This window comes from Gouania willdenowi, chromosome 11, assembly GCF_900634775.1.
Source record: "Gouania willdenowi chromosome 11, fGouWil2.1, whole genome shotgun sequence".
Lineage (NCBI taxonomy): Eukaryota > Metazoa > Chordata > Actinopteri > Blenniiformes > Gobiesocidae > Gouania > Gouania willdenowi.
The window spans coordinates 17,469,291-17,485,307 of NC_041054.1; the positions used below are offsets into that span (position 1 = coordinate 17,469,291).

Below are 16,017 nucleotides of genomic sequence, written 5' to 3' on the forward strand. Positions count from 1 at the left end.
GCACAACAGCTAACACACACATGCCTTTGGATACTCAGCGTCATAGAGACTAGCGACACGGAGACCGAGACAAACAGGGAGACGGACACAGATACAGGCATACCAAAATAATCTCACTCCCACACACCTGTGCAAACTTACACCTCTGATCAGACACTTAAAAAAGGCACAGTAGACAGAATTAACCAACCGAGCTGAGGAGGAGAGAGAGGCAGAAAGCCTCAGAAATACCTGGAGGGAGGCTGTCACACACACTCTCCCCTTTTTTCTTCTCCGTTGTGTCATATTTAGCGCAATTGTATCTGGTTTATTGTTTCTCACATGTTTTGCCCCCTAGAAGAACCCCTCCCCTTGGGAGCATGCACCCCTGTTCTAGAGGGAAACAACCCATGTGTCAACCAATCCTCTTTCCCCAATTTAATTCATTTGGTTGCCAATAAAAATTAATTTAGTTATTTTTGATTATTTTTGCAAAATAAAAGCGATATTTCTAATGTTGACAAAGTATAATTGCGCTTTGAACGTGTTTCCATTGAACGTTGTTTTGGGCAGGGGCCTCGTAACTCCCGTGAAATCTCATCCCGCGAGACTTCGCTATAGAAAGACGGATGCACAGAACCGCATTATAATACTCTGCATTCCTTTGTTGTTTCACGTCTAATGTGGCAGTAATAATTTTAAAGTATATTGCTAAGAAATCTCCCGGTTAACACGTACCTCGTCATGTTCTCTTGGAGAGCAGTGGTTATGTGACCTGGTACCTCACGTCACGTGACCAAGTACGTCACGTTTTGTGACGTGTATTTGCGGAAAAAGTGTTTCCATGGTGCTTTTGCGACACATTTCAATACTAAAACGTCTGAAATTCCTCCTCATGAAGCGTCAAAACCTTTTAGCAATTTTTGAGTGTTTTTTCAAAACTCAGGTGTTTCCATTACCAATTTTTTATTGCGCTATTTCGATTTTGCACATTTCCAGGGTAATGGAAACACAGCTTCTGTTAACTTCTGACACCACACCTTATTACATGCTCTGTGTTTCTCTTGTTAGCCATAATGTCAACTGTTTTGATTTGACCTTAGAGGCTATGGCATTTACTGTACTTGCAGGTGACTGCACTTATGAATACACTAGTGTTTTTCAGCGTATGGTCATTGCTTTATTTTTCGCTTCCACAGGGCCCGCCAGGTCTGAGTGGTACCAAAGGAGAAAAGGTAAGTGCTCCCACTAAAAGTCTTTGAGTTGCTCTCTTCAAATAAAGCTGTTCTTTATACACGTTTTTTTTTTAACTTTCACATCCTGTATACACATGACAAGATAGCAAGAAGCTCATGCCACATTAAACATTGCTGCTGTCAGCGGAAAAATTAAAACAAGAAATCAAGTGTCTTGAACTCCCAGTAAGCTTCTAAATTTGTGCATTGTCCACATATCTAACACAGCCTTTCCTTGAATAATTTATGGATAAACTCAGAATTAATGAGGCTGCTTTCAGTCACTAATGGGATTCTAATGACATTCTCGACTAATTTTCCCATGTACTGAATCCAATTGTCGCTGTAAAAACCCTCCTCCAATGTTGTTAAAGGGCTTTTTTAAGAGGAAGACGATCATCATAGGCATGACATAGGCTCTGTCTTTTGCACAAAAAAAAAAAAAACCTTAATGAAATAGAGCAACACTTAAAATAAATGTTTATGCACAAAATGTGTTTAGATTTGGTTAGTATTAGAAAGTAGATAAAAATGGCTTAATTCAAATGGTATTCATTAAGGGGTCTATTCTCCCGTCTGGACTTAAGCGCTTCTTTGCGCACCTGCAGTTACGTGCTTCTCTCCTACGCGTATTCTCTAGTCTAGGTTCCTGACACGCCCACCGCACGTAAGGCCAAAAAGCACGTAATCTGTGAATGAAGGCGGGCTGAAGGAAAGGAGGCGGTGATGTCATTTTTTTGGGCTGTCTAGAAATCACGGAACCTGGAGTTTTCCCAACACTTGTAAATGTCATTGAGATAGGAGATATGAGGAAATAACGCAGCCGCAGAGCGTCCTGCTTTAATACAGAGGGATGTTTACAGTGAAACAACTATTGTAGTTTAAAGCAACCTGAGCTGAGCTTCATTAAAATATGTTTGGGAACAGTTTGTGGTCCATCCTCATCTGCATATGACAGCTTGTTTCACTCTGTAACGGATCAAACTGTGACTTTATGTTGGACATATTATGAAAATAGCTGAATCACTGTGACCAACGTGGACAGAAATCTGCGTCTGTCAGAGTTTTAATTAATCCCGCAGCAGCTGAGTGATTACAGCTGCTGCTACACGACGCATGAGTTCGTGTGGCTTCAAATGTAACTAAGTCCATATTTCTAGTGCAATATAATGTTTCACCCTATCGGAACGCTGCACTTATTCCAGGGTTAGAAGCATGTAAAAGGAAGAGGACTTGCGTACACCGAAATAATGTGCATAAAGCCAGATTTGAATGTTAACACCCACATTTCAGGGCTGCTCCACCCACTGTGCGTAACTGGGATGAAGGCGCACAGCGACTGACTTAAGTACAGGGGGAGAATAGGGCGCATCCAAAAACAGCACCGCTTTTTGGACTTACAGGCATGGGAGAATAGAACCCTAAATGTTTTAGAGGTAGGGACACATTGATGCAAAACAGATAATGACATGATGATTCCTGAGCTGAGTAAATGGTCAGGGAAGTTTAATATGGGGCTTGGTAGCTGGAATAGAGTCAAACATGGAGGCAATATAAATGTTTATACACAGCAAAATAAGTTTTTTAAACAACGTTGTAAGATCAGAACTACAGAAATACACCACACATAACAAAGTTGCATTTGCCAATAAATCCTCCTGATGCCTGTGCCAAGGTAAACATGCTCAAACTGGATTCATGGCCAACAAGTGTTTTAATGTATAAAAAGATGCAGCTGATATTGTGTAAAAAATAACAACTGTAGCAGTAGATTTAAGTTTTAATCGTTATTATTCTGCTAGCTTACTGAAATATTATCTGGAGTATCTAAAAACACATTAGCATACATTAACAGAAGAAAAATGATTCTAGAGACTCAACTAAAAAACAACAACAATACACTCAAACGAGAATAACATTTTTTAAATGCAGCAAATTTGAACACTGTTTCAAATCATAAAATTCTAATTTCCCAGGGGAATCAAGGAGACCAAGGAGACAAAGGGTTAGATGGTGCACCAGGAGTCCCAGGACTGCCTGGAGAGCCTGGTCAAAATGGACTACATGGCCTAAAAGGAGAGAAGGTATGATGGTTGGAAAACTAAATTATCTCAGCTTGTCCACCTGAATATTAGCTTATGTGTTCTCATTGTTTGCTAATGGTAAATGGTAAAAAGCATACTGTAAATGTTATTCACAATTCTCATATTTTATGCAATTAGGATATGAGACATTTATGTCCTCCTTTTTTGATTGTCTTTGCATTGTTTTTAGTGGACTATATTATCTAAATAAGGACATTAAGTGTCTTGTTTTCTTACAGTGGTCTTCCCATCACAGTGTGGAATGTTTGTGTTTTCCTAGGGGGATGCTTGCACCACTTGTCCCTCTGTTACTAGTGGGAGTGATGTTGTTAGTGTATTTGGTCCTAAAGGAGAGAGAGGAGACCCTGGTCCCCCAGGAGAGGGAAAGCCCGGCAGGAATGTGTGTACAGTTTGCCCTAATGGATTCTAGCCCAAAGCTCTAAAAAAAAAAAAAAAAAAAAGAACTAATGAGCACTTGATATATTTTGATTTTAGGGGAAACCAGGATTACCAGGTGTTCAGGGCCCTGCGGGTCCCAAAGGAAGCAAGGTTTGAATCGCTGTTCCGTCGTGTTTTATATATTATTCATGTACAATAAGACATGCTATATTTTGCCCTTCGTAGGGAGAGGCTGGAGCTGCAGGAGTAGGCCTTCAAGGAATACAGGTAAGCTACTGTTCTACAACAAATACACAAAGTCCTTTTGGGATGTAGATGCAGATTTTATAATGCTCTTCTTCACTCTTTAATCCCAATTTTTCTCACAGATGTATAGCAAGTTGCTCATCCAGAGTGGAAAAAACTGGCTTTGTTTTACAAAATCATCAATTCTCTTAACCCTCTTTTGGTTTTCAAGTCAAAATTACCTGATCCCGAGTTTAAATAGTTGAAAAAGCACCTAAATTAATTATTTTCACCTTTAAATGAAAAAAACATTTAGTTGTTTCAACTTTTCATGCAGCCTAAGTTGTACAAAAAAAGTTGGAAAGTCAGGATCACATCTTCTGTTCTATTGACCAAATCTGACCCAAGTGGGGTGAGACAATTGGTCATAGTTTCCTGATATGCTGGAACAGACAGACTCCGTCGATTGGAATGTAACAGTATTTACATCTTGTCTGTATGTGCGCAGTTTCACACCCCATTAACATGTGTAGCAAGTGTTGCTGTATATTTCTGCTATATACAGCAACACCTTTTATACTAAACTATAGAACATCCTGTTTGAATATTTCTTGCCACCAATAACTTTGAAAATAATGGTCACATTATGTTTTATTTCTTTTAATTGAATTATTATTGCTATTATTTATTTTATTGTTTAAGGGATTGCTTTCTATGTGTATTAAACTAAATTGTGTGCATGTATCAATATGCTTATCACAAGGGGAATGGACTAGTGGGGTAAAAAGGGTGGGGGGGCAAAATGCATAAAATAACTGTTTGTAAACTACAAATTACAATGTTATCACTAACCACACATGAATAAAAAGTTGATCACAAACAAAAAATGATGGTCAAAAATAGCGTTCTCTGAATAAATGCAATATTTTCGCCGCATGTACAGTAAAGAGAGTAAATTCAGGTAGTCTTACACAATTTGAGGTGAATCACACGTTTTTGCAAAAACAAACACATTTGGTGTTTGAAAATCAATTAAGCTGCATTAGTTTTTTTTTTTTTTCTTACAGAAATGTAAAGCCTGAAACCCTTTTTCAAATACCCTGGACCTTTTTCTATCCTTTTAATCTTATTACCATACTTTATTTTTTGTCACAGGGTTACGAAGGGCCACGAGGACTACCGGGACATGTAGTGAGTCTCTTTAAGAGTCGTAACTCTTCCATTTTTAACAGAATTCTGGTTTGGTTACACCTGTTCCACTTTTCAACAGGGGCCACCTGGTGTCCCAGGGTTACCTGGTCCTGTAGGCCCTGTAGGGCCAAAGGTACCAGTAGTTTACTAACAATATAACCATCAGGTTTAGGGATGCACTGAATTTTCGGATTCCAGACTGCTGACGTGGTTGATGACGCGCCGTGAAAACCCTTTATAAATGAAAAACTTTGTCGTGCTTTTTTTGAAAAGCAAAGGCTACTGGAATATCTAAAAAATGTCAGTGTATTCAATAAACATTTACTTTCTTTATAAAACACGTCAAAAAATGTATTCTAGGCTATGTATGCATGTATGTATTTAAAAAACAGTGAAAAACTTAACAAGCGCATTCGATATTCAGTAGTCGGCCAAGCGTTTTTATTTCATCTGGCTTCGGGCACAAATTTTCATTTTAGTGCATCCCTAATCAGGTTTTTTCTGTATGTTTAAAACTTTTGGATTTACAGGCTGGTTGGTTTCTTTTCACAGGGCGTCAAAGGTGACGCAGGGATCCCTGGACCTCAGGGACCAGCAGGCATCGGAGCAGTAGGACCCCCAGTAGGAACACATCTGTTTCAATGAGCATAATGATGTCAGGTCTTTTTAATTTCAAATACCGAGTCCTGTTCACGTTTTGCCTCACAGGGCAGAGACGGTGCCACCGGCTATGTGGGACTGCCAGGAGCTGACGGCAGACCTGTGAGTTGTTTCACTTTGTGTTTTTGTTAAAGTGTGTTTTTTCATTTGCATCGTTTATACATGTGCATCAGTAATGTGAAGAGCTGCAAAAAAAAACAAAAAAAAAAAAACAATTAAAAGTTAAATATGATTTGCTAGTTCTGCATAGTTTGTGCTTCTTTGGGATTGTCCTTGATTTAGGCATCATTTGTAACCAAGGATGTCTGCCTCCATCCACAACAGAGGCGATGTCTGCTCCCATCTCATCCTCTGTCCCCTGAACTCCACTCAGCTCTCTGCCCTGTGAGCTTTCCTTCACCGCAACAAAGCAAGAGTTACTAAATCTTTGTCTTGTGTGTGTGTGTGTGTGTGTGTGCGCGCGTGCGCATTTGCTTGTCTCTTTCCGTCACAGGGTTCTAATGGATCCAAAGGGGACAAGGTAAGTCTACCGTTTTATTTTGGATGAAGATAACTGGAGGGGTTTGAATAGAAGGGGGTGGAACAGATGGTAATCGCAAGAGATGTTTCGAAAACACTTACTAACCTCGCCACACTACACATAAAACTTGTAGACGCCCACTTGCGCACGCTGGCCTTGGAGCTCAGAAAGATGCACGGCGTACTGTTGTTGTTTGACAGGAGGAGAGACTGTGTGAGACAATTAATTACAGCATTCATCAGGGCTACAGTCTGCACCGGCACTGTGAGGGATTTAGAGATGATTATACTGAGATTTAGTTGTCAGGTGCCCCATAACAAGTTGGAGGCAAGTGTTTGTAAAGGTTAAAGAAAGATTTGAAAAATGAAGAGAAGGTAGGCTTAGAGCAGGTGGGGGTCAATTACATTTTGAAATTACAATTACATCTTCAATTATCCGTGTTCCATTACAACTCAATTCTGGTTGCATTTTTTCCAATTAAAATTACAATTCAATGAGTCACAATTACTGAGCCTTTAATAAATAAGCCCATAGAACGTAACCTTCTTCTTGTGTTAGTTTTCTGTTAGTTAATTTTAATAAAAGTTAATTTTACAGGCAGTGCTTTAAAAATGTGCAGTCGCTATATATACATATTTTTTTTTTTCTTGATGCATTTTAGGGCGAACCTGGAGAGTGCAACTGCTTACCGCCGGCACACATCGGAGGAGGCGCTCCTGTAAGTTCAGCCTTACACACATATATTCAAATCAATAATGGTATTTGGAGTTAATGTGATACAATGCATTACAGCGCTACACAATGGAATGTTTCTGACTTGAACAAAAACCTTAGCCCTCGTTAACTCATTCAGTGCCAGCCATTTTCATGAATTTCTACCCCTGTCAGTTTTAGAGCATTTTGACTGATTTTTAAAGACCCACAGAATATTTTGTACTATGACGATCTGAAATCTGGCACCAGATTCCGAAAGATTAAAGTCTCTACTTTTGTCATCAAAAAAAGAATGTTTGTAGCTTGTTTCGTTCTTCCGTAATCAGCCGCTGAACAAAGCAAGTTTTACTCAAATCGCCAGTTTCAGAGCAAAAAGCTGAGAAAACGGCTTTTTCTAAAAAAAAAAAAAAAAAAATCTGTCAATGACTTTGAAGCAATTGTTTTTGCTTTATTGAAAACTGTAACATCTGAACATTGGTTTCCTTCTAAAAAAAACACTGAGACAAGGCTTTTGATGGCAAAATTATTATTATTGCTATTTGGCTCACAGTTGAATGTTGTGCTTACTGTATTTTGTTTGTGTTTGCTTGATATTAAAACAGTGCATTCTTCTCTCACTGTGGACTCAATACCCACTGCTGCTCTGAATTAGCTTTTTATTCCTTGTAGGGAGCTCCAGGAACTCCAATAAACATTTGGCAGCCCGGGCCTCAGGTCTGAGCTTTCACCCATGGGTCTTCTTTGACAACATTTGCTCTCCTTGACAGCTCTATTTCTCTTGTTACCATGCAATCTTCGTTTATGGCATTTTTCATCTGTATTGTGACTGTTTTTGGTTGTGCCGTGTTATGCTTCAGGGCCCTCCAGGACCTCCTGGCCCTCCCGGCCCCCCAGGTCCAGAGGGAGTGAATGGAATTCAAGGACCCCAGGTAAGACTTTGGGAAAAAGTAGGAAAGAGACGAGATAATATTTTGATCTCATTGTCCTAGACTGCTTCAAAGCTTGAACTAAACAAGGAGGTCCTTATCATGCAGGCTTATGGCATGGGCAATTTGGGTACATGCTTTGCATCTCAGGGGTTGATGACGTTCTTAATATGCATGTAGGGAATGGATTTTTGCAAAGGCTTGAACATAAATGAGCAAAGGATCAAATCAAGTTTAAATAGCACTAACCCATCTAGTGCTTCATGCCTTAACCCATGTGGGAAGCAAAGAGCAAGCTTTGTCTTCAAGACATGTACAGTTATTTGAAGGTCTAACTTGAAATTTGAAAGTTTTCCAAGGACACGCTGCTCATCTAAAAAGATGGATTTGAATAGTTTGGAAATTAAACACCTCTTTATAGACCTTCAAATAAAGTGATTCTCTGCGCTGCAAGATTAAAAAGGTGCATAGAAAGCATCAGCGGTGGTGACTGAAATGCAAAGAAACAAGGAACGGGGCCTGACCTTTTTGACCCTGTCATGATCATATGGTGGAGATGGGAGTGGTTAGTTCTTGATTGGGAGCAGAGCAGATCAACCTCAGTTCCTTCTTTCAGGGTATCCCCGGAAACGACGGGATACCGGGGACACCAGGTTTACCAGGAAAGATCGTAAGTAATAATAGTGTGAAAAGAAGGAGGCTCATGTCGACTGGGTCCAGAATGGGGTCTCCATGTAGAAATTATTTAACTGTGCAAAACAGATGCAGAAAAACTGTCTGTAATACACAATGGTTGTTTGGTGAGTGCTTTTTGTATTAATTTTTGAACCACTTAAGGGCAATGTGAAAGCTACAGTTACAGCCCACACAGCCGTGTTGAATTTTTATGCAAATTGTGCTGCACACAGACTCTCAGCAGTAATTGAGGTGCAAATAGAGTAAAAACATCGCTGATGTCTACACTTAGATATCCATCCATCCATTTCCTGTACTCACTTATTCTTGCACATGGGTGGTAGAGTTCTTCTGGTGTCTATCTCCAGCTCACATTGAAAATTAGGTGGAGTACACTGTGGAAACATGACAGCAGTCAATCACAGGGCCAACACAATGGGATAAACAGCCATTCACACTTTACAACTACACTAGTAGTACAACTAGTCCCAAAAGGACAATATATAAAACAAACTACTAAAGTATAAGTAACAGAGTCATGTAATTGTTGGTAGTAATTTTGCAAAGCCATGCGTTGCAACCTATCTCTGGTCATTCTATGATAGAACGACTTCTTTTGAGAAAGGCTACTGAAAACCTGCTCGCTATAGTCAATGCAATGTAGCATTTACTTGCTAATAACTGCCATTGAACAATGCCAATATTGGTACTGACTTTCAAACTAGGCCAGGTGCACGCTTAATCGTGGATGGGATTTCATTACGTGGATGGGATTTTCATTCGAGGGGTATCTGATTGATTTGGTCAGTATGTGTGGCTTTTGAAAATTGACATGAACTGAATTATTGCAGCTTTGACAACTGGCAGCCCATGTGCACCAAAGTAATCTGTGAGTTGTGAAGTAAATGTCAAACTGAAACTTATTTAAGCAATTGAGGAGCACTCTATTAGTTTATAAAATATATTAGTAATAAGGTGCTTTTCTACCACCTTCCTACTGTTCTGTTACCTCTGTCCTTGTCACGACAACACAGTATTGTCTAAAAGTCTTCAAAAAACTGAAAACTATGACGTTACTCAGAAACTATCTTGTTTCTGAGTAATGCGTCACATTATCCTTCACATTATAAAGGGTGTTATAGGAGGGATGATGGTGGAGGATCGGCTAAGATTAATAAGGAATAAGGCTAAAAAAAAATCCAAATACCAACAAACGAAAAAAGGTCACACAATAAATCTGGCTAAACAGGCTGAAAGAAAGAGACTGAAGAATGACAACAAAAACTGTTGGGAAAGATAATACAATTATCCAGCAATCCTTTTTTGCTCAAGCAAGCCTTAAGTAGTGAGTAAAGGGCAATTAAGAGATGGGGCACACATGCGTGGAGACAAAAGAGAGGAGAAAATCCTACTCATTCTGCTTAGAGTTACACACGGACAAGACAGGGAGTGTTGTAAACGAGAAGCGACCAAGACTAAGACACAGAGAAACAGGGAAGAACAAGACTAAAATATTAACAACTAAATCAATAGCACCAATACGATCACTGAAACTGAATCATAAAAACATATGAACTCACCCACATAGCCTGGGAAAATAACACAATTCTTACTGGGATGTAAAAAGTCTGGGTAGTTTAACAGGATTGTGGCTCCGGTGTTTTCTTAACTCTCCAGCAGAGTTCTCTCAACAACATCGGTCAATTGAACCTGAAATAATGAATTCTACATTAACCAAATACTATTAATCAGAGTTAGCCACCCGCCCTAACTTTTCGGAAAACCGTATTCAAATATATCACGTGAATAAACTTGGAACAACAGTGCTAGAAAATGTTATCAACTTTTCTGTAGCATCACCTTGTTTGTGTTTTTCTACACACTAATAAATTAGAGACATACTTTACTTTTGTGTATTAGTACTATTTAGGCACATAGAAGAAAAGAAAAGTCAAATGTCTAACCAGCTGGCTTTAGTATACAAACTATATATATATTTAAAAAGATGACATAGAAAATATAGACATTCTAATGCATTAAACTCTAATATTGGATGTAGATTACCTCTTGTATTTAGGTTGTATAAAATATAACCCAACAAATGTTGGTGCTTGGGGTTTTAGTTGTGGTGAACAGAGAATTTTGAAACCGTGTTGCTTTTTTGACGTGGATGAAGAGTAGGTAAAGATAATGTTGATTTTCCTTAATCATGGTCTTTGATACAGTAAATAATGGGATGAATATTAATCTTGTTCCCCTTCACCTGCAGATTCCTCCAGGGCAGCAGGATCTGCCTCAAGATTCTGCAGAAGGAACTGATGTGAGTTAAAAAATCGAACTGGTGTGATATGATCATGATACGTGGATATTCAATATCTACTTTGTTGTTGTTTTGTTGGTTGAAAGCTCTTAGCCACCCTTTTGAAGTGTGAATATATGTTGATTTTTTTAATATATATATATATATATATATATATATATATATATATATATATATATATATATATATATATATATATATATATATATATATATATATATATATATATATATATATATATTTGTATGGCTATAACAGGATGGTTGTGAAGGTGGATGCTCCCAAGGGTCACCAGGGGTGCCAGGTATGGCTGGTGCCAAGGGTGAAAAAGGAGATCAGGGAAAGCCTGGTGCAACGCCAATGGACGGTTGTGACAAGGTGAGCCATACAATTTCTTCAAATTCTCATTCCTGTCCTGTATTGTTATCATGTTGATTGCAATTGAATGCAACATAAGAATCCAATTTGTTTTGTCATTTCAAAGCATTACTGGTAGAACCTTTTCTTATCTACTTGCAGTGTTTGGAGAAATTGAAGAATGAACAGGCAACACAACCAGCGGTCGGTTACCATCCAATAGACTTTGAAATACAGCCCCATACAAACATACATACATACATAGATACATGTGTGTACATTTCACTATGAATCTCATTTCTATGTGACAGGTTGATCGATCTTGCACTGGATCTCCTGGAATTCCAGGAACACCTGGATCACCAGGGATACAAGGAGAAAGGGTGTGTGGGTTCTTCATTACAGGGTTACCTTACCTATGGTTTGTAATAATCTTTGTACTTTCTTGTTTTTTTTACCACTTCAGGGGATACCAGGAGATAGAGGTCCTGCTGGAATTCCAGGAAGCATGGTTTGTTAAGAACTAACCATTCAGCCTTACCAGACAGCTCAGTACAGCACATACATCTACATATTTCTTTCTGCAGCACTTATTCTGAGTATTTTTTCTTCAAAATAATAATCTAAGAGTTAATGAGTGTTTTAATAAACCTCTACAGAAAAAAAAAAAAAATGTTATCCATTGATTTAACAACTATCAAGTGAGCTATTCATGAGTTGTCATTCTTATGTGGCTACACACTGAAGATTATTGACATTATCATTATTTCAGGGTTTTTGACTCAAAGATTAGATTTACTTTAATATTAGATCCTTCACCATTCCCTGAACTCATAGAGCCCCCTATTGGCTGGAGAAAAATATGATGCCCAAGCTGTGATACAACATTCTGTCTCTTAGGTGTACTAGCTGTCTGCTGTGATGTCAGGCAATAAATGTCAGGAAGATCGTATTTTCCACATGTTCAAAAGCATTTTCTCACTTGTTTTATCCCAACAGGGTCCCCCAGGTTTCCAAGGTCCCCAGGGCCCATCTGGCTTACCTGTAAGTGCCATTCACACCTCCAGCCACTTTGTTGATGAGATTTATTGTATCACTGCTGGACGCTGGAGGAAAATAGATTGTCAAAAGCATGAAACATGATAGTCCAAGATTAGAGAGATACCACTGAAGCATTAGTATTTATCTTTCTTATTCTCAGTTCAATGTCAATACGGTACAAAGCAACATCCACCACTAGATTGGGACCAGGGTTTTAAGGACTATGGCAGAATACGTAAGCAAAAGGCTTAGCAAAACCTTTATTGATTGCCAGTCTACTGATCGAACATGTGGAGACTGACAATCCCATCAACGAATACATTCATTCATGTAGTCAGTTTAGTCACTATGATATAGCTAACATACACATACGTGTTTTGGATTAAGAACAAACTGGAAGATTTGAAGAAACCACACTATGTTACAATCATCTTAACTCATTCACTGCCAGCCCTTTTCAGAGCAGCTAACCCCATATTGCCATGCGTTTTAGATGATTTTCACTGATTTTTTAAGACCCATATAATATGTTGTACTATTTTGCTTTAGTGACACTTCAACATTAGTTTTTTTCTATAAAACTACAAAAACAACACTGAGACCAGGCTTTTGATGGCAAAATGATTATTATTTTGCTATCTGGGTCGAATGATTGCATTTCTTACTGTATTTTGGCCGTCCTCCATGTCTCTCCCCCGTCAGTCTTCCCACACGTAACTTCTTCCTCCTCCCTGATTGTTTTCTCTCACTATCACGACACTCTCAATAGTCCACTTAGTTCTACACATGCTCTGGTCGAGTGTGCGCTTCAGCATCAACTCTCGTAGCGCTATTTTCTGTCTGGTAAACTATTTTCTTCTTCCTCTGAGCTCTGCCCATAATGGGTGATCTCTCATTCAAAGGTGCGCTACTGTCACCTATATGTCACCAGTTGGTCACAACATCATGATACAAGTTAGATATTCACAGGAGAGCTTTGTCACACTGTCTCCTAGCAACCCCAAACGAAAAACACAATTAACGTCTATAGACGTCTTTGGCAGTCAACGTTACTAAACCAAAAAACGTCTTTAGCCGTCAATGAGTTAATAAAAAAGTAGTTGATAATGTATGTGTAGTTTTCCAATTATCTATTTTAAAAATAAAGATAGATGCAATAACCAACCTACTTTAAAATGTGATAGTGAAGTTTTAGCCACAAGATGCTCCTGGAGATAATGAGTGTTAGTATAACAGGAGAAAAAGAAAGTTTTATAATGTCATCATTGACGAAGGCTATTTTATTTAAAACGTTATCTACAGTTTCAAGACCTAAAATAAGTCAGGACAGCTACTCACTACAGGCATCTAGTTTACAAAATAGAATCACCACACCCTTACACATGTTTTGGTCACACTTTACTTGAAGTTATTAAAAGGCTGACATTACATTACAGTCATTATCTGTCATTAGTATGAGTTAGGTGTCATGAAGGATGTCATTAAGTGTTTTTTGCTAAATTATGACACCTTTCGCTAAATTATGACATCTTTGGAGCTATGTTGGCATTTTGTGGAGTAGATAGAGAGATCTTGTGGGGATAGGTAGGGTTAGGGTTAATGATAGCCTTCATGACATCTTATTAATGCTAATAAGTGGTGTCATGTCTTAATAATGATGACGTAATGTCAGCCTTATGCATCAAACTTCAAGGAAAGTGTTACCCATTTTTTAAAGTTGTGCTATATAGAATTTTGACCAAAGTCCACAAATAGCCCATAACAGTATAGGAAATGGAAATGGGCGTTTCCAAAGTAAAAGGTCTGTCTTCAAACCGTCAAAAAACATGTCTGACAAATGGAGCATTTACAATAAAGATAATAATATTTGTGTGATTTCATTTGTGGTCTTCCGATACACTTTTTCAAGTGGAAGTAGGAAAATCCAGCAAATCCGAGTTAGCTTGAATGCAGCATTTCCAATGTGGGATGCCCATTGATTTATGCTTTCTTTAAGGTCACAACTGTGTAGACATCAGTACTTAGGGTACTGCAGTAATTCACTAATTATTAGTGACTCACTAAGATGTTTAAAGTGTGAATCTCATAAGGCTCCATGTACACTTTCATACGTTTGAAAACATTTTTTCCATCATCCATCTTTCTCATTTTCTCTCCAATTTTGCTTTTTTTTTTTTTTTTTTTCTTGAATCTGCATCATCTGTAAATCAAGGCGCCCTTGTTTATTCCATCTCTCTCATGCACAGCTTTTAGTGAAATATATAGAGGAAGCACTTTGGTTCTCTAATCCTGCTGTTCAATTATTCTAATGTCTGTATGATGGAAAGCTGAGCTGCCCTTGAAAAAGAAATCCCTCTGTTTCCACTCCCCCCTCTTAGGCATTTGTTGTTTTTGAATAATAATAATTAAAAAAAAAAGAGTGCACCATGTGAGCACCCAATTAAAACTATTAATTTTTGCAGCTTTGAGCGTGTTGTTGCAGGTGTTGCCTTCTGCTGGGCTGTGACATTTCTGTTTGTCAGAATACGATGGAAAGTAGTGTAACCCTGCTGCTTGGTGTCACTCATATTCAGAAGAAAGAACATTTTCAAAATAATCAGCCAAACTGTTCTTTTATCCAACAAAGCCCCCATGCAAACACAATAATCCCCGACAATCTGTTCTTAGTTTTCTTAGGTGCTACTTCCACTTAAAACCATTACAATAATCATTACTGTATTGATTTTTTTTTTTTTTTTTTAATGACATTTAGTGAGCAGTGATTTGAATGAGTGTTTTCGTTTTTTTTTCTGTAAACTCACTGAATTTTCTGGCCCTAAGTCGTGACCTCATTTTTATATCAGAAATTTCTGGCAACGTCAGATATATTTTTTCTCTAGAAATAGTTTTTGAATGTGTTTGTTTGTTACTGTGTTACAAATACAAAGAAGCTAGGATTAGTGCACAAAGTGACACGATGCGTCACCTCAACTATCCTTATACTTTGTATTTATTTAATTACATTTTATTTGAACTAGATTTATATTTCAGAAAGTGAAAGTATAGAATGTATAGAATACACAGTTGTTTGAGATTGTGCGTGGTGTTTTTATTTGTTTTGTTTTTTTTAATTATTTAAAAATATAACTTTAATCAGTATTTTTTTCAGGATACCATCATTGTATTCCATGACTCTGAAAGGATTTAAAGTTGAAAAACAAAAATATGCACATAAATATACACCAGCAACAAATAGTGAAGAATAAAAGTGGTAAATCAAAGGCAAATGTTCAAGTGTCAGTGTCGCATATGTTGTGGAAAATTAATCAGCTGGCCTGAAAGTGCTGTGCAGTGCCTGGAGGTATCACCATCCATGAGCTAAATTGCCAATGCCGAAACGTCACAGAGGTGTAGAACACAATCAGATGGAGCCAGTTCCACGGGGAGATATTTCAAGCCTGTTAGCCATTTCCTCTCGTTTATATTGACTTAACATGTCATTTTTCATTTTCGTCAGGGGACCGCTCTTGCAGATGCATGTATTACTAGCTCCACTTGTTATCTAATCTCTCCTCCCTCCTGTCATCCTCAGGGTCAACAGGGTGAGCGAGGGGAACCCGGCATCGTGGGGCTGAAGGGTGAACAGGTAAGTGTGGGAAAACCTGCATTTGTTACGTTGGAATGAAATAATTGTTTTCTGTCTTTGATTGAT

General features: G+C 38.2%; 1 protein-coding gene across 4 annotated transcripts in view; it reads left to right on the forward strand.

Annotated features, from left to right (window-relative positions):
* The window catches only part of col16a1 (collagen, type XVI, alpha 1), an 81,408-nt gene that overhangs the window by 53,641 nt on the left and 11,750 nt on the right, over positions 1 to 16,017 (forward strand). For 3 of the 4 annotated variants that reach the window (XM_028461366.1, XM_028461367.1, XM_028461369.1), the window contains 21 exons: positions 1,179 to 1,214; positions 3,191 to 3,298; positions 3,579 to 3,698; positions 3,794 to 3,847; positions 3,923 to 3,964; positions 5,078 to 5,113; positions 5,193 to 5,246; positions 5,666 to 5,734; positions 5,822 to 5,875; positions 6,267 to 6,293; positions 6,955 to 7,011; positions 7,677 to 7,721; positions 7,865 to 7,936; positions 8,550 to 8,603; positions 10,878 to 10,928; positions 11,187 to 11,306; positions 11,448 to 11,489; positions 11,597 to 11,668; positions 11,752 to 11,796; positions 12,285 to 12,329; positions 15,898 to 15,951. In XM_028461366.1, coding sequence (XP_028317167.1) covers positions 1,179 to 1,214; positions 3,191 to 3,298; positions 3,579 to 3,698; positions 3,794 to 3,847; positions 3,923 to 3,964; positions 5,078 to 5,113; positions 5,193 to 5,246; positions 5,666 to 5,734; positions 5,822 to 5,875; positions 6,267 to 6,293; positions 6,955 to 7,011; positions 7,677 to 7,721; positions 7,865 to 7,936; positions 8,550 to 8,603; positions 10,878 to 10,928; positions 11,187 to 11,306; positions 11,448 to 11,489; positions 11,597 to 11,668; positions 11,752 to 11,796; positions 12,285 to 12,329; positions 15,898 to 15,951 — 1,257 coding nt within the window. The remainder of the gene's footprint in view (positions 1 to 1,178; positions 1,215 to 3,190; positions 3,299 to 3,578; positions 3,699 to 3,793; positions 3,848 to 3,922; positions 3,965 to 5,077; positions 5,114 to 5,192; positions 5,247 to 5,665; positions 5,735 to 5,821; positions 5,876 to 6,266; positions 6,294 to 6,954; positions 7,012 to 7,676; positions 7,722 to 7,864; positions 7,937 to 8,549; positions 8,604 to 10,877; positions 10,929 to 11,186; positions 11,307 to 11,447; positions 11,490 to 11,596; positions 11,669 to 11,751; positions 11,797 to 12,284; positions 12,330 to 15,897; positions 15,952 to 16,017) is intronic. The other variant, XM_028461368.1, reaches the window with a different exon arrangement.